Source organism: Leucopleurus acutus (genome assembly GCF_964270905.1).
Source record: "Leucopleurus acutus genome assembly, chromosome: 4".
Lineage (NCBI taxonomy): Eukaryota > Metazoa > Chordata > Mammalia > Artiodactyla > Delphinidae > Leucopleurus > Leucopleurus acutus.
Genome location: NC_139146.1, coordinates 149,298,204 through 149,320,402, shown reverse-complemented (window position 1 = coordinate 149,320,402; position 22,199 = coordinate 149,298,204). Strand labels below are relative to the sequence as shown.

General features: G+C 39.2%; 1 protein-coding gene across 1 annotated transcript in view; it reads right to left on the bottom strand.

The window, feature by feature from the left end:
* Positions 1–6,549: 6,549 nt before the first annotated feature.
* The window catches only part of LOC309961165 (protein FAM13A-like), a gene marked incomplete at its 5' end in the record, with an annotated part of 102,177 nt that continues 86,527 nt past the window's right edge, over positions 6,550–22,199 (bottom strand). The window contains 2 exons of the mRNA XM_082838175.1: positions 6,550–7,093; positions 18,863–19,016. Coding sequence (XP_082694301.1) covers positions 6,866–7,093; positions 18,863–19,016 — 382 coding nt within the window. The 3' untranslated portion in view covers positions 6,550–6,865. The remainder of the gene's footprint in view (positions 7,094–18,862; positions 19,017–22,199) is intronic.

Here is a 22,199-nt window from a genome sequence, read left to right as displayed (position 1 = left end):
AGAAAAACAAAGTTGAAGAAACTTATTCTACCAGATAACACTAATTAAGACACTGTGGTAATGACATAAGATAAACACACAGAAGAAGCAACAAATAGTACAGTCCAGGAAGAGACATAAAAACATCTGATATACAATGGAAATGCTATTTCAAAAAGTGGGGGAAAGACGAACTATTGCACAAATATGCTGAGTTGATTGATTTTCACATATAAAATGAGATTACTACATTATGTTTAACATAAAATTCAATTTTGAATGATTAAGACCTATATATATATACAAAGCAAACTTTAAAACTTTTGGAAAATAATAAAAAAGACTTTCTAAGTGATCTCAAAGTAGGTGAGGATTTCTTAAACAAGATGTAAAAAAGCACAAACACTAAAGACTTCACTGAAGTAAAAAACTTTCAAACATTAAAAGACACTGTATTCTATATGAAAAAAAAAAAACCCAGAAAATTGGGTGAAAGTGTTTGGAACACATATAGCTGACAATAGCTAGCAAACTCTTACAAATCATTAAGAAAAAAGCAAACAACCCAATAGCAAAATTTGCAACAGTAGGAGAAAGCAGTACACAGAGTAATAGACACAGATATGACCAAAGTTTAATAAACATATGAAAACAAACACATGAAAGACACGCTGCCCGCGTGGTAGGCTACATTATAGGGAAGGTACAAATTAACTCAGAAATCTCAGTGGCGTAACAAAACAGGTTTGTTTTTCAGTCATGACACAGATCCAATGCAAGCTGACAGGCCGCTCTGAGGACCCATGCTCCACTGTCCAGTTAATGTACTGTAAGAAAGGGCTGGAAAAGTTTTGAATCTCTACCTCTGACATGACAGTTGTCGCTTCTGCTCACAGCCTACTGGCCAAAAGTAGTTGACTGGCCTCACCTACCTGCAATGGGGCTGGGAAACGTTGGAGAGACACTTGGACATTCAGTGAAAAATAAATGTCTCTGTGATGAGTAGCAATTAGAGAAATCCAAACTAAGGCAATAGCAAGATGCTCCCCACACTCATTAGATTCGGGGGAACAACCATGAGAACTCTGATATTACCAACGATTTGTGAGGATGTGAAAAGCGAAAGTCACACACAGCTGTTGAATATGTAAATTAGCACATTTTAAGAACATCTGCAATACCGGGACAAAGGTGTACCTACTTACGACCCTACTCTACAGGTGCATAAAAGGTGTCATGTGAAAATTATTCACTTAAAGTTGGTTTGTAATAGCAAAATATTGGAAATCAACTGAATGTTGGAGACAACCTAAATATTAGAAAAACCTAGAATACCTAAACTGTATTTTATTCTTACTGAAAGTGAATATTGATAGAGCATATTGAACAGGAAAAAAAGCTGCAGAAGGTGATATACTGTACACTTTATTAATATAAAGTTGTAAAACCTGCAAAGTTATCATATATATTGTGTGTAGATACAGGTACGTGGTTAGCCTATACTAATGTGCATAAATTATAAACAATTTCAAAATGGGGAGGAGAGACGGTATGTTAGGCTACACTATTCATAAAACAATTCATATCTGTTAGTTCTACTATAGGTAATAAAACCTAAGAAAATAATACTGTTTAACAGTCACAAGTTATTCTTTGTTAACACTTACCTAGTAAGGCTTTTTATATTAATGATAATTAGAAGCAGCTCCATATTTTCAAAATAGTTAAATATGGATGATGACATATGAAACACTATGATTATTAGAAATCTATGTATTAAGTAGTATAGTGACTGGAACTTGATCAACAGTAGCTACCGTCATCATCATCACTGTTACTGCTACTACTATTATTTACCTTTATTAAAGGAATAAGTACGCAAAGTAGGCTGATGTGTGGAAACAATAGTGAAACAATGTCAACTGGAAAAAGTGGAATACTAATTAGAATGTTTGTACACATTAATTAAAGCACCATAAACTATATTCACATCCATTAACAATGATTTTAAAATAACTTAGAATTTTAGTAAAATTTAATGCTTATTAAATGCTATTAACTTGCATATTGAAAATAAAATTATACTGTCACTCAATTTTCTCAAAACCTTAAATTAGTTTAAATTTCTAGTTCACTATGCTAATAGGCATAGGCATTTATTTTATTTTTTATTTTATTTTATTTATTTATTTTTTTTGCAGTACGGGGGCCTCTCACTGTTGTGGCCTCTCCCATTGCGGTGCACAGGCTCTGGACGCGCAGGCTCAGCGGCCATGGCTCACGGGCCCAGCCACTCCGCGGCATGTGGGATCTTCCCGGACCGGGGCACGAATCCGTGTCCCCTGCATCGGCAGGCGGACTCTCAACCACTGTGCCACCAGGGAAGCCCAGGCATAGGCATTTTTAAAACCATTTAAGAAAATACATCTGTGACAACTAGTTCCATTATTGAAGAAAATCTCCTTCATAAATGATGCATGGCCCCTGAAATCATTAACTTCTGAAAAGAAAAATAATTTCACAGTTGTTTCTACTACATAACTGCTTACTTGATAACTGCATTATTTTTATCACACATTTTTTAGTTAATATGACTTGGTTTACTAAAGGAAACATCTATAAAAGCAGTAGGAGAATGCAATGACTAAACCTCTTATGTGCTTGTAATTTTTATTTTTATCAGTACAGTTTTATCCACTGAGAAAAGTCAGAAAGGAAAGAGATTATCTTCTATTTTATCCTTTCACTCCAGCACTGAATGAATCTGACATTTATTTTTATACAATGGCCCGAACCTGAGGGGTTTTTTTTACCGTGGTCAACAAGAACACAGCAAATTCAGTGGGAAGTCTAGGTCACACCCCAAGGGGAGAGAGAAGAAAGAGTTTTCTTCCCTTAGTTCCTGGATCTTCCTTAGGGTGTGACCAACGAACTTGGGTTGTGAGGCTCATTTAGAGCCATTTGCACTTGTGTTAGGTAGAAAAAGACTTTGTCTCCTCTCCTCTAATCATTATTATACTAGGTTACAAGGAGCTGTGCGTATGTTCTACACCTCTGTAAAAATCTATTTGCTGTTCCCTTCTGTATCATCTATTCCATTTATTTGTTTGCATATGTAGTCTACCCAGTTATTGACCATGAAATGGTTATATGAGCACGCCCTTGAGCTAGCTGGGCTGGTGATCATTGCTCATCCAGGAAGTGTCATGGCACTGTGTAATGGAGGTATCATTTTTTTTTCCCCAGCTTGGACGCAGATCAAGAAGAGGCTTTCCTATATAAGGGACAGAAATACAATTCTCCCCATTGCCTAAGAGCAGAGAAAACAGCTAGCAGAGAGAACACAGATGGGGACAGATGGCTTAGACTAGAGAGACATCTCCAGAGCCAGTGGACAAATGCCATTTCTGGATTACCATTTTACATCTCTAGCCATACAGGGATCAGAAATGCTTAGCTGTTCAAGACACATACAGCTGTAACTAGAGATGTCTGAGAAAGATAGCTTCGGAGGCCAAATGAAGTAACATTAGTACCAAGGATAGACAACATTCTCACAGCTCACTAAGTCATTCTAGAAAGGACACACCAACCACATTTTGTTTGTTTGTCTGTTTTATACCAACTATATTTGAAAGTGTTTTCAGCTTCAGTTTTCAAAGATCAACTGGCGGAAAAAAAGATCTTAAGATACAATCTTGGTGAAAGAGTTAGTGCCTTATAATCTCTGGCAACTCACATGCTCTGCCTCATTTCTGGGGATTTGAAATAACAAGGATTTTAATCACCTCTAAACTAAGCAGAGCTAAGCAAAGATTAGTTTGCTCATGTAAATTTAAACTTGCTCATGCAAGACCACAGAGAAGCTAAAGTTACAAACTACGGATTAACCAATTTCTCTATTGAGTTAGCTTGGTCATGAACCGTACAGTGAGACTGATAGAGGATAATCAATATACATTAATTATTGATTCTCTATATGCCTGAAATATTCCAAATGGGATTAATTTCATAATAGTAATAGAATCTCTTCAAACAGTTTTTATGACAGGTTTCAAGATTATCTTTCATTTATGAAGTGATTCATCTAAGTCTCTTCACCTAAAAGTAGGTATATTCCAATATAAATGGAGTTAATGAGCAAATGTTACCTAAAAATGTTCCTCAAATCCTATATTTTTAAATGCATTTACTTGGTGAGTATATTTTTGACACTGAATTTTTATTAATTCACAGTAAACAAAATTTCTACTATATATTTGAATTAGTTTTCTGTAAGCTTGTATATACAAATATTTCAGTGAAGAAGATACAGAAGATAGTTTGAATCTGGAAAGGAATGCATAGTAGTTAAAAAAATTTTCCAAAAAAAAAAAATTAAGGTGGAACAAGTTTTATAAAAAAAGATGTTTGTATTTCTTTTAAAAATAAACTGTAGTCTCTTACCCTAAGTATTAAGTAATGACTCATTACTTCACTTGATTTAACTTTAAAAAGAAAGCCACAATTATTTTTATAATAACCTGCAATTAAAACCAGAGATAAGAATCCTTTAAAATTTTGCCTACAATGAACACAAGAAAGTTTGGAGAACATTTTGTCTTAGAACGGGAAAAAAAAGTAGCTATATAAATATCATAGTGGTCAGTTAGGAATATTATATACACCTAGTAAATAGGAGAAGTTCTACTCAAAAGATTTAAGACTTGGAAAGGGGCTCTAAAATTAATGCGATCACTCTTCTGGTTGGACAAATGATCAAATAAATTCTCACGATATATTTTAGGTTAATGGAGTTTTTTCTTTTCACTAGCAAAACAACTATGTGCATTTTGGAATTCTCTTAATAAAGAAAACAAAATTTTACACATTAGACCCTTTATTCTGTCATATGTATGATAGTTCTTATTTTTCTTGTTAAAATTTGCTTACATACTTTCCACTGACCATGTGTTATTTTTATAATTATGAAAAAATCAATAAAGTGATTTCTATTTTGCGAAAGAAAAATTACAGTTGCACATTTTATTTTACCCCCAGAAGTAACCTTCCATTATACTTGAGTGTTCTCTATATTATAGGGAATACAATGGAAACAATTCTGATTGAGCAGAAGTAAAACTGTCTATTAAAAAATATCACTAAAAGTTTCATAGTATCCATTAGTCTTTAATCCATTTTGAGCTTATTTTTGTGTATGGTGTTAGAGAATGTTTTGATTTTCTTCTTCTACATGTGGCTGTCCAATTTTCCCAGCACCACTTACTGAAGAGACTGTCTTTTCTCCATTGTATATGCTTGCCTCCTTTGTCATAGATTAACTGACCATAGGTGTGTGGCTTTATTTCTGGGCTTTCTATCCTGCTCCATTGATCTATAAGTCTGTCTTTAGGCCAGTACCATACTGTTTTGATTGCTGTAGCTTTATAGCATAGTCTGGAGTTAGGGAGCCTGATTCCTCCAGCTCCATTTTTCTTTCTCAAGATTGTTTTGGCTATTCGAGGTCTTTTGTGTTTCCATATAAATTATAAGACTGGATACTATAAAACTCTTAAGAGGAAAACATAGGCATAACACTCTTTGACATAAATTGCAGCAATACCTTTTTGCACCCACCTCCTAGAGTAATGAACACAAAAACAAAAATAAACAAATGGAACCTAATGAAACTTCAAAGCTTTTGCACAGCAAAGGAAACCATAAACAAAACAAAAAGACAATCCTCAGAATGGGAGAAAATATTTGCTAATGAAGCAACCAACAAGGGATTAATCTCCAGAGTATACAAACAGCTCGTGCAGCTCAATATTAAAAAAAACAAAAAAAAAAACCCAATCAAAAAATGGGCAGAAAACCTAAACAGACATTTCTACAAAGAAGACATACAGATGGCCAAAAAGCACATGAAGAGGCTCAACAGCGCTAATTATTAGAGAAATGCAAAGCAAAACTACAATGAGATATCACCTCACAGCAATCAGAATGGCCATCATTAAAAAGTCTACAAATAATAAATGCTGGAGAGGGTGTGGAGAAAAGGAAACCCTCCTGCATTGTTGGTGGGAATGTTAAGTTGGTACAGCCACTATGGAGAACAGTATGGAGGTTCCTTAAAAAAACTAAAAATATAGCTAACATATGATCCAGCAATCCCACTCCTGGGCATATATCTGGAGAAAACCATAATTCAAAAACATACAAGCACCCCAATGTTCACTGCAGCATTATTTACTACAACCAAGACATGGAAGCAACTTAAATGTCCATCAACAGAGGAGTGGATAAAGAAGATGTGGCACATATATACAATGAACTATTACTTAGCCATAAAAAAGAATGAAATAACGCCATTTACAGGAACATGGACGGACCTAGAGACTATCATACTAAGTGAAGTAAGTCAAACAGAGAAGGACAAATATCATCTGATATCACTTATATGTGGCATCTAAAAAATGATACAAATGAACTTATTTACAAAACAGAAACAGACTCACAGACTTAGAAAACAAACTTATGGTTACCAAAGGGGAAAGGTGTGGGGTGGGAGGGATAAATTAGGAGGTTGGGGTTAATATATACACACTACTATATATAAAATAGGCAATCAACCAGGACCTACTGTATAGCACAGGGAACTCTATACTCTGTAATAACGTATATGGGAAAAGAATCTGAAAAAGAATAGATATATGTATATGTATAACTGAATCACTTTGCTGTACAGCTGAAACTAACAAAACATTGTAAATCAACTCTACTCCAATATAAAATTTTTAAAAAGTTAGTGGGTAAAAAAAATGAAAACATAAAAAATATCACTGTCCATTAAATAATAAGAGTGTCCTGAGCATTTTTGGATGAATATAACCTTGGATTAAATACGCTAAAAAGAAGTATATTTAAGACCACTAGGTCCAGAAAAAAAAAGGGGGTGTGGTGCTGAGGGAAATGCAAGCCACAGAGCATGGAAACCCAAGAAGATGAAGAGTCTTTCTAAACGTTTCACACAATAGCCTAAAGAGCAGACATAACCTACCTTGGTTTTTGGAGATGGCTTTTGTGTGTCTCTCACGAAGTCTTTTGTTAGAAGGATGTTCTTACAATTGGCCTCCTATAAAAGAAGTATAAAAGAAACATTAGAGACCGAAGAACACTACCCTAACGAGAAATTACAATGTAGTGAAAAGCATTTCTGGATTGAGTTGTTCATATCAGAAGCTAGTGAGACTGTCGAGAGCGGTCAAAACGTTTCCTTTCTTCTTTGTCACATACGTCAGTGAAGTAACGTAAGACAGTGATGGAGGAGGTGTGGGACTTACAGGACATATATATTCAGAGATGAGTATTAAAAGTCTCATCTACGCTATCATGTCATTTACATATCCACAGACATCTCACCTCGTCTTTGGAGAATTGAGTAATTCTCCAAGATATCAACAGCAAACTTGAAGTTTCCAACTTTCCCCAAGTATTTTACAAATGGGTTCTGATGCTGTAAATGTTTTATCATAAACAAATTGCTTCACATTGTTCATAATCCGTATCGAACAGTGACAGCTGCATATCAATATCCCGAGAAAAAATATCTGAGTATCTGTTTACAAAATTATTAAGCTTCTAAATCCTCGGTTCACGCCACAACAGTACATGCAAAAGTAAGAGCAGAGATTACGAGGCAGCAGCTTACTTGCGGTTGGATAGATTTACTATTTATTTCTACATGGTAAACAAAAACAACAATCTTGTTGTTTTTTACAAAATAATGTAGGGCCTCACTTCTGAATAGCCATTAACTTGAGTCAATTTTCCATAGATGATTCTATCTCCAAATTAAGACAGAACGAAAATACATAAGAGGAAGATTATAGTCAACAATAAAGCTAAGGAGTAAATAAGTCAGATTTCCTTTACCTGCTCCAAAACCTTCACCTCTGCAGCCCATTTCTTCCCCTATCATGTCTACCATTCACTCATCTAAATAATGAGGTTTTTTTTTCAATTTACTTTAGGGTTAATTATCATCTTTTAAACAAAACTGTATTCTACACATTTTATAATCTTACTAAAATTTCCTGGAATTACATTCTTATATTTTTAAAGGGAACAGTATATTATTAGGACAAAATGTCCCTAAAGAAAATAACACTACTACTTACTACTAATAAATAATTACTAAATCATAGGATGTTTCGGGCACTGTGCTAAAGACTTTGCATTCATAATGCCATGTCCCCCTCAACAGCCCTATGAGTTAGGTACTATTATTATATCGTATTATCATTCCCCTTTTAAATATTACACAACAAATCATACAGAAGTTAAGTAAATTGCCTAATGTCACACAGGACTCAAAGACGGTTCTGAATAACTTTAAGGCCTGAGCTCTTATCATCTTTATATACTACTTCTCATCCAATATACTTGACAGCTTAAATGACTAGGTTGTAGAACCGCAGCATTTTAAAGCCAAGAGATTTTTTAATGATCAACTACTCTATCCACGCCCCTAATTTTACAGATGAGGGGTGTGCATCCTGAGGTGATGTGCCCAAAATCACACAGAGAGTGGCAGAGTCGAGACCCATGCCTGGACCACAGGGCTGTACAGGCTACCTGTCCTCCACTCTGTGCTAGGGAGCAATATTCCCAGACTCGGAGGGGATCACGAACCTCTTGTGAGCTGGGGGCAGGGGTAGCTGCAGCGCGGCCAACACTCTCAGCTGCCTGTGGCCTCATGCACAGCCCTGTGTAAGGACCAAGGGTACATTTCTGAGCTCTCCAAATAAGTGTGCATTCCAGTCCTACCCTTTCCCACCAGTCACACCACCTGCTGTTGGGAAGCTGTTTACTGGAAATAGTGAATGAACCCATTCCCGCTTCTGACTCACTGTGAGAGGGATAAACTATATCCAGCATGACATTTAAAAGGTTTAAGTGATTAACTGCATAGTCCGTTGCGTAATTTGGCTACCCTTGGATAATATAATTAGGTATAATCCTTATACCTCTTTTTAAACTACTGGTAAGTAAATGTTAGAATGTGATGAGAAGAAAAAAGGCCAACTCTTAAGGGAAGTGAACAGGAATAGGTGACCTTTGTTTATGTCTGTCTGAGCTTCTAAATGCCTATAATTCTTTCTTCCTTATGCATAAACTAAAAGTGGCCGTGTTTCCTTTAAAAGTGACAGTATCACTCCTAATTTGCCTCCCTGTCCCTGTGAATTAATAAGCATAAGGTTGACAGTCAGCTTTTCCCTAAAAGACTCTGAAAGCATTTTCTGTAAACTTTTAACTGAAAATGCCACCTACATAAATTACGTTTATTTTTTGTTTTATGACTTTAAATTCAGAGAGTGGAGTCAAAGTGAAGTTCAGTAGTCACAGCACCATCCTAGCTCTCTAACCAGCTCCAGAAGTCAGGCAAGCTTTTTTTTTTTTTTTTTTTTGCGGTACGCGGGCCTCTCACTGTTGTGGCCTCTCCCGTTGCAGAGCACAGGCTCCGGACGTGCAGGCTCAGCGGCCATGGCTCACGGGCCCAGCCGCTCCGCGGCATGTGGGATCTTCCCGGACCGGGGCACGAACCCGTGTCCCCTGAATCGTCAGGCGGACTCTCAAACACTGAGCCACCAGGGAAGCCCCAGGCAAGCATTTTAACCTCTTGGACCTCTCCCTCAGTTTAAAGATCTATACAACAAAGGGACTGGATTAGGTGAACTCCAAGAATCCTAGCTAGCTCTTAAATTTCAAGACTTTATGACCTTATGATTCTTTCAGGAAGCAATATTTATTGACAAAAAAGTTAAGCCACATCCTGTTGAGGGTTGCATTCCCAATGCCCCCATCCGAATGCTGCTGGAGTACTGGCACCCATGCAAAAGCAGTGAACTATAGAACACAGGCCACACTTCCTGCAGGGCCAAGTGTTACTCAGATTTCTGGAGGGAAATTAAGTAATTCAACTAGTACCTTAAATAAGTAACTGGTTATAACTTAATGTATTGTTTTAAAACAGATATAGTATGGTAACTCCATAATATATTATGAGAAATATTTTAAAGATAAAACCTTTTTAAAGTTGTGCTTTTAAAAAACCATTTATGCTTGTAGGTATATACCTGAGAATTAAAAACATACGTCCACACAGAAACTTTTACATAAGTGCTCACTGTAGCATTATTCATAATGGCCAAAAAGTGGAAACAACACAAATGTCCATCAACTGTTGTTCAGATAAAAAAAATATGGTGTATACACACAATGGAATACTGTCCAGCTAGAAAAAGGAATGAAGTACTGATACCTGCTAATCACATAGATTCACCTTGAAAACACTAGGCTAAGTGAAAGAAGCCAGACACAAAAGGACATATATTGTGTGATTCCATGTGTACGAAATGTCCAGAACAGGCAAATAATGACAGGAAGCAGATTAGTGGTAGCCAGGGCCTGGGAGGAGGAGGGAACGTACAGTCACGTCTCATAGCTCCAGTCTGCATGGGGTTTCTTTTGGGGTGACAAAAATGTTCCGGAGTTAGGTAATGGTAATGGTTGTACAACTTGGTGAACATGCTAAAACCCAATAAACTGCATATTGTAAACAGGTGAATTTTATGGTACATGAATTATGTCTACATTTTTTAAAAAGCCTTTTAAAGCAAATCCCCACATTCCCAGGTCAAAGGGAAGAGACCTCAGGTTTGCGTTTGAACTCTCCCCTTAGAAGAACTTCTCTGCAAAGGTTTGAAGGGGGAATGTTTCATGTTTGTAAGTATTATGTGAGCATGGAAATTCTCTCAAATATTAACTGAACCCTATTATTATGTGTGGCATTGCAATGCTGGTCACTGGAGAATGGAATGATAAATTAGACATGAATATATTACATAGGGTATACTTATATTTATTTTAAACATTTCTACTTGAACGAGACTTCTGACTGAACTGCCTGCCCACTCCAAAGACTTGAGTAACATCCAATTGCTTAAACCCACTGTATCATGAAAACACCATTTAAAAATACAATAGGGAAAGAAAAAATACCTTGTTTGTCACTGCTTTGTTGGCCTTTCCATTCACTTACTAATGACAATAAAAAATAGGAAAGCACCTGCCGTTCCCTCCGCCTAGCCCGCTGCTCCCAGCTGTTCACATCGTGTGCCCACACTTCATCCAGGTCTCTGTTCAGATTTGCTGGAGAGGACTCCCTCCCTGGAACACCTCATCTGAATCACCACTGCTCTCCCCTCCCACTGGGGCTCTCTCTATTTCTTCAGAGCGCTCAGCAATATCTCCCTTTAATATTTAGTGGTTTTAATTCTTCACTGTCCATCTCACCCTGCTCTGTGAGAAGACCTGTATCACTCACAGATACATCCCCAAGGCCTAGAACAGTGTTTGGCACACAGCAGAAGCTCAACTGTTGTGGTGAATGAGTAAACCAAATCAATGAACAATATCCCTTTTCTAACCTTTCACAATCCCTTTGTGCATTCCTCCTGTTTTTAATTCTCTCCTTAATCAGCTTACACTTCATGACCTTTCATTCCTTTGCTAATGCCCTTCGTTTTCTTCCTCTTGTCGTCAATCACTGCATTTATTTCACAAAAGGACAACCTTGGATGAATCCGGTTATATGCCTTCTCTGTGCTGGGAATGGAGCAACTGAAAGTGGCTGGAAAAAAATTATAGAACTGGGGCTTCCCTGGTGGTGCAGTGGTTGAGAGTCCACCTGCTGATGCAGGGGACACGGGTTCGTGCCCCGGTCCGGGAAGACCCCACATGCCGCGGAGCAGCTGCGCCCGTGAGCCACGGCCGCTGAGTCTGCACGTCCGGAGCCTGTGCTCAACGGGAGAGGCCGCAACAGTGAAAGGCCCGCGTACAACAAAAAAGAAAAAACAAACAAACAAAAACAAAAAAATATATATATATAGAATTGGTTGACCGTGTCATGTTAAATTTATTACCATAAATCTTGAATGAACCCTGTCTAATCCACAGCAATCCTGCTATACTTCTTTAGTAACATGATTTTCCACTCTCCAGGATGATACTTCATGTCTCCTCCTCTCTTCTCAAACCCTTTTCCTTCCATTCTTGCTTCATTGGAAAAAAGAAGCAACAGAGAAGCTTCTCATTACCCCACCATCCAATTTACAAACCACTCTATGTCCCTCCAGTTACCATGGAAGATTCTGGTCCTAATCAGCCATTCCCTCCACGCCACCTTTGAGCCCATCTCCTCTCACCTTCTCAAGGACGTCACTCTTTCAATTCTCCCCTCCCACTCCCCTCTCCACTAGATCATTCCCATAATCACATGCATGCTCTGTAATTATCTTTAAGAACAGAAAACACCAACCAAAAAAACAACTTCCTTAATCTTAGTTCTCCCACTAGCTGTGGTCCCACGTTGTTTGCTTTCCTTTATAGCGCACTCCTCCAAAGCAGCTGTCTTCACCGTATCTACTCCTTCATCTTCAGTGCCCCCAAACCTGTGTTTTTCGTTTGTTTGTTTTTTTGGTCACTAGCCACAGAAAGTGCTGAAAACAGTCACAGCTTGGTTTCCATCTTACTCAGTTAGCAACACCTGACCCAGGTGACTCCTTCTAATAGCTGCCACGTCGTCACTGATGGGGGGACACTGCCCACCTCATTGACCAGCTCCACAGGATCTGCTTGGGCACTGCTTCTCCTCTATACAATAAAGTTACATATCTACTGGTTATTGGTTTGTTTTGTGTATCCTCTACTAAATACAAGTTCTATGAAGGTAAATAATTGGTGTCCCTTACTCATGACTAAAACTACAGTGCCACTGAAAAGTGCCTTGTACAGTAGGAGCTCAATAAATATGTGTTGAATAAATAGTTGAATGAAAATCGGAGTGACTCAAGGGTTGATGTAGAGAATTCTTCTTTTCCCAAAGGATACAATGATCGCAGAACACTTTCATTTCTTTTCAATACAACCAATATCCTAACGACTCCCAAATCTGTATCACTATCTTTGACGTTTCTCCTAAGCTACTTAAGTCTAACTGCTTACTTGGCAACTCTACCTTGCTGTCTAATAAGCACCTAAATTTATGTCCAAACCTGAGCTTTTGATTTGTCAGCAAAATAATTTACGTCAGTCCTGGAGTTTCTTCCCCAGATTAGCAAATGGTACCCAGTTGCTCAAGCCAATGTCTTAGGTATCAACCTTGATTCCTCCCTTTCCCATACCTCCCACCATCAAACCTATCATCAAGTCCAGTCAGCACTCTCCAAAGTAAACTGGGATTCATTCACTTCTCTCTATGTACACAGCCAACCCAGTCACAGCCATCATTTTTCACCTAAATTACTTCAATCATCCTGCTTTCTATAAGCTTTGTATACGTAAATCAGATGATGTCATTCCTCAAGCAATGTCTCATCATTACTCCCGGAATAAAATCCGAACTATTTATCATAACCTACATAGCCTCACATGATCTAGCCCTTCCCTTCTTGTCTAACCTCATCTCACACCACTTGCCCGCTCCCTTACTATGCCTTAGACACAATGGCCGCCTTTTCTACCTTCAAACACTCCAAGCCCTTTCCTGCCTTCAAGTATTCGTCCTTCATATTCCCTCTCCCTGGAATGCCTCTCCACCATTTCTTTAGCATGGCCGGTATATTCTCCTCCTTCAGCTCCTATGTCACCTCCTCCGAGAGGCCTTCTTTAACAACCCCATCTAAAGTGGCTCCCCTGATTACTCTCTTCCCTTATTAACCTGCTTTATTTCAAACACAGTACTTATTCTAATTTGTAATTCACAGTTTTGTTTTACATTTTGATTTATTTATTGTACATCACCTCCAGTAGACTTTAAGGTTCATGTGGGTAAGGATTTGCTCAGTGTACCCCCAGCATTCTGTAGGTATTTAATAAGCGTTTTTTGAATGAATAAAGAAAATAATGTCAACTCTTACATTTCCCTTGCCTTTAGTATTAATTTCCAACCACTAAACGTGATGGATCTCCATGATATTGAGAATCAGATGATAATACATTTTCTTACTACCTGGGCAATATAATAATGGGTGAGGGTAGGTGGCAAAGAAGCTGTTATTATGACAGGCAGAAGTTGTCAGAGAGCTGCAATTGGTATGCTGGAATCAAACCACACAAGTGATTTGATCGAATTTAGTGAGTTGGAGACATGACAGAGAGCAATGCTGATATGATTACAAGTGGGTGTAACAGCCCAAGCCTAAGGCCTCCTACAGGAAAAAGCTACACAACACACTGCTACTTTGCACACAACCAGGATCCAATAAATGTCACTGGCAGATTGCAGACCACTCCTTACAATACCATAAAAGTCTCCACTTTAATTCAACTGTATCTGCAAAATGAATCTTAATTTGGCTGACTATAACAAATGAACAGGATGTTTTCTTAAAACTCAAAAGTAGGGCTTCCCTGGTGGCGCAGCGGTTGAGAGTCCGTCTGCTGATGCAGGGGACACGGGTTCGTGCCCCGGTCCGGGAAGATCCCACATGCCGCGGAGCGGCTGGGCCCGTGAGCCATGGCCGCTGGGTCTGCGCGTCCGGAGCCTGTGCTCCACAACGGGAGAGGCCACAACAGTGAGAGGCCCACGTACCGCAAAAAAAAAAAAAAAAAAAAACTCAAAAGTAATACGATGTTATCTTTACATAAATAAAGGGAACAAATTGAATTAAAATAGCATTTAACAGATTTTCATTATGTAAACTTTTGGGAAGAAATCTGTAGTTCTTGGGCTTGGACCAGGGAAATATAAAGGGAAGAGGTGAGAAGTAGTTAAGTTTCAGATATATTTTGGACTCATTACTTTTACTTTATAAACTGCAACTACACTAGTCACAAGTACCACCTTAATTGTCTTTTAAAATTGCTTTACAGAGAGTGTTGAAAATTGTTTTACAGAGAATGGCAACCAGTCATTTCTGATTAAAGAAAAAGGAATGAGAATGAATATAGCAAGAGATGGTTAAAGATTTAAGCATCACTAAACATTAGAATCCAGACTTCTGATCTCATCATTACAATCCATTACAGTTTTCTCCTCCTTCCGCTCCTCTGTCACCTCTTTGGAGAAGCTTTCTGTAACAACCTCATCAGAATCAGCTCTCCCTAGTTACTCTCAACTTGCTTTACTCCTGTAACAGTCACAACTGGTTTAAGATGGGTTTAGGTGTCCATATGTTGTGCTGGTGATTTCAGATCTATTCTTAATATACGTGCATATTAGCCCACCATGCTTTCTTGTTTCACAGTCTTGAAGAAGCTCTACTTTTTACTGATTTGCACAGGGGTTTGAATCTGTTGTCAGAGGCGAGTGAGCGAGTGCCAGACTCAGGCCTTTTTATCTGCTGGTCCCTCTGCCTGGGATGCTCTTCCTCCTCATGTCTATATGGCTTGCTCCACCACAGCACTGTGATCTCCACTCATCTCAGAGGGGCTTCCCTCAATTTTCTATAGAAAATAGTGATGCCAACTTCCCTCTCTCCTCTCATATACCATTAATCTCAAGTCCTTATCATGGTTTTAATTTTCTTCACAGAATGCATCATCAAATGTCATATTAATTTTCTTAATTGTTTACTGTCTGTGTCCCCCTCCTAAAGAGGCAAAGTCCACGAAGGCAGAGATTTTTTTTAAAAAATTAAATGCTATAGCTCCAGTTCACAGAATACTAACTGCTACACAGTAGGTGTTTAATAAATGGTGGTTCCAATTAGACTTTATTGCTATTTTCAGGATATTACATCCAAAAAAAGCAGAAAACATTTTTTTTTTCATGTGCACATGGAACATTCTCTAGGATTGACCACATATTAGGGCACAAAACAAGCCTCAACAAATTTAGGAGTACAGAATTATTTCAAGCATCTTTTCTGACCACAATGGCATGAAACTAGAAATAAACCACAGAAAAAGAAACAAGAAAAAAGTGATTACATAGAGACTAAACAACATGCTACTAAAAAAAAATAGGTCAATGATGAAATCAAAGAAGAAATTAAAAAATACCTTGAGTCAAATGACAATGAAAACAGAACCATACCAAATCTATGGGATGCAGCAAAAGCAGTTCTTAGAGGGAAGTTCATAGCAATACATGTCTTCTTCAAGAAAAAAGAAAAATCTCAAATAAACAGCCTAACCCACCACCTACAAGAATTAGAAGAAAAACGAAGAAAACCTAAAGTCAGCAGAAGGAAGGAAATAATAAAGATCAGAGAGGAAATAAAATACAGATAAAAAAATAGAAAAATGAATAAAACCAAGAGCTGGTTCTTTGAAAGAGTAAACAAAATTGACAAACCTCTGGCCAGGCTCACCAAGAAGAAAAGAGAAAAGACCCAAGTGAACAAAATAATAAGTGAAAGAGGAGAAATCACAGCCGATACCACAGAAACACACACACACACACACACAAAACATAAGAGAAACTGTACAATTATATGCCAACAAATTCGACAACCTAGAAAAAAATGGACAAGTTTCTAGAAATATACATACCACCAAAACTGAATCAAGAAGAAATAGATAACTTGAACAGACTGATCACTTCCTATTTTTCAGTATGTTAATGATATCATAGTGAACCTCCCAATCCCTTTTCAATCCAGCTTCCTTTTGGCTTATCTCTAATGTTTCTACGATCTTAGGAATTTTAGAAAAATCTGCTTTCTAAACAATGTCCAGGTTTATGTATCTAACCATGGCTAGCACATTCTTTATTGTTATGGATCTTAAAATGGCCCTGGTACATCCCATTAAACTAATTTCCATAACTTCTATTCAATCCTTATTGGTTATAATTAGGTCCAGAAAACCATGCTTCCTTGTTGCATTATTTACCATCTCAGAGGTAAGACTATCAGCAAGATAAGTTAAAAAAAACCGCATTAAGGGCTTCCCTGGTGGCGCAGTGGTTGAGAGTCCGCCTGCCGATGCAGGGGACACGGGTTCGTGCCCCGGTCCGGGAAGATCCCACATGCCATGGAGCGGCTGGGCCCGTGAGCCATGGCCGCTGAGCCTGCGCATCCGGAGCCTGTGCTCCGCAGCAGGAGAGGCCACAGCAGTGAGAGGCCCGCGTACCACACACAAAAAAAGAAAACCGCATTAAGTATTCTGCTTTAACAGAATGATGCTTCAGAGTATAGACATGGAGTTCCCAATGATGACATTTATCTGCCTCTAGGCCAGATGTGAAACTTGCATTATGAGAGTAGCAGTCATATTCATCCACCTAAGACATCTGCATTCGACTCCCTCAGTGTTTTCAGTTTATGTATCTTGTACTCTCATGCTTAAACCTAGTAGCTCAAGGATTTCCATGCAGGGCACGCTTCCACAGATCTCAACAGGTGTTATTTTATTTGTACAGCATGTAAGCTCCTGTTGGTGTATTCTAGTGATTATTTGTATCTCAGCAAGTTTGTCTTGCTTAGGAGATGATATTTATCTATTTTCATTCTATTTTAGGTTTACCATATTATCTTATCAGCCCTAGTTAAAATGTATATGTGTTAAAAAGTGTTTATCCGTAATATAGCTGAAACAAAGTCAGTCACTTCTTAATATTTTAAAAAGAGACGCTTTGCAAAGCACTATAGGAGTCAGATAAACATATTTAAGGTAGATTGTTTTCCATTTAGAAAATTATTTTAATTTTTCATAGAAAAACTGATACAAGTTACTTTGTTTTAATATTCTCTTGTGAATCACTGATATTTTCTCAGCTACCACATTACCTCCACTTTATGCTACACTTGATATTCTCCAAAGTAGCTCATTTTATCTGAGCATTGTTCTTCCTTTTCCTCAGATTTCAGTTTAAAGTTCTCTTTATCAGGTTGGCGAGATTCTTGTCAAATGCATTCCTCTCATAGTACGCTATCCCCTATAGGGAGTCTGTTGTATTCACACATGAGCCCTAGTTAAGAAAACCTCATTTCGGTCTTTGCTGTTTCGGTTGGGTGCTACACGATACCGCTTACCTTTCATTTCTTCTTCAAAGTCATGCCTCAACTGGAAGAAGAAATGAAAACAGCCCTTCAGTGCCCAACCAAATGCCATATGAATCAACAAGAGTATAGTGTGGTCTGTCAATGTGATAAGTCTCAGGAAACCTCCTGAAGGAACCTCCCATATCAGTTCCATCAAGATTTACCTCAATATGAATGAGAAAGAAATAAGACGCCTTCCCTCTAGTCCCTACCTGAAGGACTGGCTTTGGATGTTTATCCTCTGACTCTCAGTTGTAAATCTTTAGAGAACTACATGCATTAACCTGATGTGTAAAAGATATGTTATAAATTATCAGCCAATGATAAAAAGATTTAGATAGTATTGTCAAGATTCCTCTATAGGTTTTAAAACTAGCCTCCTTTACGGGTGACAGTTACCGAGGACCACATATATGGGACTTACAGTCGCAAGTTGAACTTGGAAGTGTGCCAGGAACAAAAGAGACAAAAAGACATAGTAATACTGTCTTCAGGAATCCACAGTCTACTTGGTAACCTAACACTGCTGGACACAGACCTAAGCACGTATCCCTGCTATTAACACCAGGTGCACCCAACTGACCATACCTCTGGGCTCATGTAAGTGCTTTTGAGATGATTTTATAGCAGTAAGGAAACATCAATCCACAATTATTCTCCAATCTTAGAAGAATATATATCAGTTTAACAAACACTTGATACAAAGAATAGATTTCGTAAAAAGAATTCAATGTAGGAATACTAATCTGAACATATATCCATAAGGAATATTTATAACAGAGAATGATTAAATAAAATATCTTCCATTAAAAATAGAGCAATACTGAAAATTAAACACCAAAGTTACTTACTTTTACTATGATAAGCCTCGTTCGGTTTTCACACCTCTGGTTATCATTTTCTACATACTCCACTTCAAACAGGGTATTATAATTTTCTAATATTTTAGCCATTATCTTGTTGCACAGGTCTTGCTCTTTCATGCCTTCAAGCCCAGGAGACACACTAGAAATAAGGGGAAAAAATTGAGAGGAATTACTTTGTAAAAACACAACTGGCAGCACAGCCGACTCAGGTTTATACTTTGACCTTTCCTGAACGATGGATCAGCCTTCCTATAAATACACACAGGATTTTAAATAAGTTCTATGGTGACACACAGGATGTTGCTGGGACAACTGGCAAGTTCCCAAGACCTGAATTAATAACTTGTGCTGAATAAGAAAAGTACATGTTGCTCAGGAAGAGGGCACAGGTTAACATGAGTGCAATCGATAATGCTTTATACATATTAGAAAGTGCTGCATATAAAGTAACATTTATAAAAAAGTAAAAGCTAGAGAGAGACCTTCAAGATGGCGGAGGAGTAAGACACGGAGGTCACCTTCCTCCCCACAAATACATCAGAAATACATCTACACGTGGAACAGCTCCTACAGAACACCTACTGAACGCCGGCAGAAGACCTCAGACCTCCCAAAAGGCAAGAAACTCCCCACGTACCTGGGTAGCGCGAAAGATAAAATAAAACACAGAGACAAAAGAATAGGGACCGGGACCCGCACCAGTTGCGGGGGGGAGCTGTGAAGGAGGCAAAGTTTCCACACTCTAGAAGCCCCTTCGCGGGCGGAGACTGCGGGAGGCGGAGGGGGGAAACTTCGAAGCCGCGGAGGACAGCGCAGCCACAGGGGTGCGGAGGGCAAAGCGGGGAGATTCCCGCACAGAGGATCAGGGCCGACCGGCACTCACCAGCCCGAGAGGCTTGTCTGCTCCCCCTCCGGGGCGGGCGGGGCTGGGAGCGGAGGCTCGGGCTTCGGTCGGAGCGCAGGGAGAGGACTCGCGGCGTGAACAGAGCCTGCAGGGGGTTCGTGCGCCACGGCTAGCCGGGAGGGAGTCCGGGGAAAAGTCTGGACCTGCCGAAGAGGCGAGAGACTTTTTCTTGCCTCTGCTTCCTGGTGCGCGAGGAGAGGGGATTAAGAGCGCCCATTAAAGGAGCTCCAGAGATGGGCGCGAGCCGCGGCTAACAGCGCGGACCCCAGAGACGGGCATGAGACGCTAAGGCTGCTGCTGCCGCCACCAAGAAGCCTGTGTGCGAGCATAGGTCACTCTCCACAACCCCCTTCTGGGGAGCCTGTGCAGCCCGCCACTGCCAGGGTCCCGGGATCCAGGGACAACTTCCCCGGGAGAACGCAGGGCGCGCCTCAGGCTGGTGCAACGTCACGCCGGCCTCTGCCGCCGCAGGCCCGCCCCGCCCTCCGTGCCCCTCCCTCCCACCGGCCTGAGTGAGCCAGAGCCCCCGAATCAGCGGCTCCTTTAACCCCGTCCTGTCTGAGCGAAGAACAGACGCCCTCCAGCGACCTACACGTAGACGCAAGGCCAAATCCAAAGTTGAACCCCAAGAGCTGCGCAAACAAAGAAAGGGAAATCTCTCCCAACAGCCTCAGCAGCAGCGGATTAAATCTCCACAATCAACTTCATGTACCAGCATCTGTGGAATACCTGAATAGACAACGAGGCAACCCAAATTCAGGAGGTGGACTTTGGGAGCAACTGTAGACTTGGGGTTTCCTTTTGGCACCTAATTTGTTTCTAGTCTTACGTTTATCTTAGTTCAGTATTTAGAGTTTATTATCATTGGTAGATTTGGTTATTGATTTGGTTGCTTTCTTCCTTTTTTTCTTTTAGTATATAGATATGTATATATAATTTACCTATTTCTCTTTTTGTGAGTGTGTATGTGTATGCTTCTTTGTGTAATTTTGTCTGTACAGCTTTGCTTTTACTATTTGTCCTAGGGTTCTGTCTGTCCTTTTTCTTCTCTTTAGTAGAGTTTTTAGCGCTTGTTATCATTGGTGGATTTGTTTTTTGGTTTGGTGGCTCTCTTTTTCTTTCCTTTACTTTACTACTTAAAATTTTTTTTTAATTTTTAATAATATTTAGTTTTTATTTTTCTTTCTTTCTTTCTTTCCTTTTTCCTCCCTTTTCTTCTGACCCATGTGGCTGACAGGGTCTTCAGCTGGGTGTCAGGCCTGTGCCTCTGAGTTGGGAGAGCCAAGATCAGGACACTGGTCCACCAGAGACCTCCCGGCTCCACGTAATATCAAACAGTGAAAGCTCTCCCAGAGATATCCAGCTCAACACTAAGACCCAGCTCCACTCAACGACCAGCAAGCTACAGTGCTGGACACCCTATGCCAAACAATGAGCAAGACAGCAACCCAACCCCACCCATTAGCACAGAGGTTGCCTAACATCATAATAAGGCCACAGACACCCCAAAACACACCACCAGACGTGATCCTCCCCACCAGAAAGACAAGATCCAGCCTCATCCACCAGAACACAGGCACCAGTCCCCTCCACCAGGAAGCCTACAAAACCCACTGAACCAACCTTAGCCACTAAGGGGGAGACACCAAAAACAACGGGAACTACGAACTTGCAGCCTGCAAAAAGGAGACCCCAAACACACTAAGTTAAGCAAAATGAGAACACAGAGAAACACACAGCTGATGAAGGAACAAGGTAAAACCCCATCAGACCAAACAAATGAAGAGGATACAGGCAGTCTACCTGAAAATGAATTCAGAGTAATGATAGTAAAGATGATCCAAAATCTTGGAAATAGAATGGAGAAAATACAAGAAACATTTAACAAGAAGAACCTAGAAGAACTAAAGAGCAAACAAACAATGATGAACAACACAATAAATTAACTTAAAAATTCTCTAGAAGGAATCAATAGCAGAATGAGGCAGAAGAACGGATAAGTGACCTGGAAGATAAAATAGTGGAAATAACTACTGCAGAGCAGAATGAAGAAAAAAGAATGAAAAGAATTGAGGACAGTCTCAGAGACCTCTGGGACAACATTAAACGTGCCAACATTCGAATTCTAGGGGCCCCAGAAGAAGAAGAGAAAAAGGGACAGAAAATATTTGAAGAAATTATAGTTGAAAACTTCCCTGATATGGGAAAGGAAATAGTCAATCAAGTCCAGGAAGTGCAGAGAGTCCCATACAGGATAAATCCAAGGAGAAACACTCCAAGACACATATTAATGAAACTATCAAAACTCTAATACGAAGAAAAATTATTAAAAGCAGCAAGGGAAAAATAACGTACAAGGGAATTGCCGTAAGGTTAACAGCTGATCTTCCAGCAGAAACTCTGCAAGCCAGAAGGGAG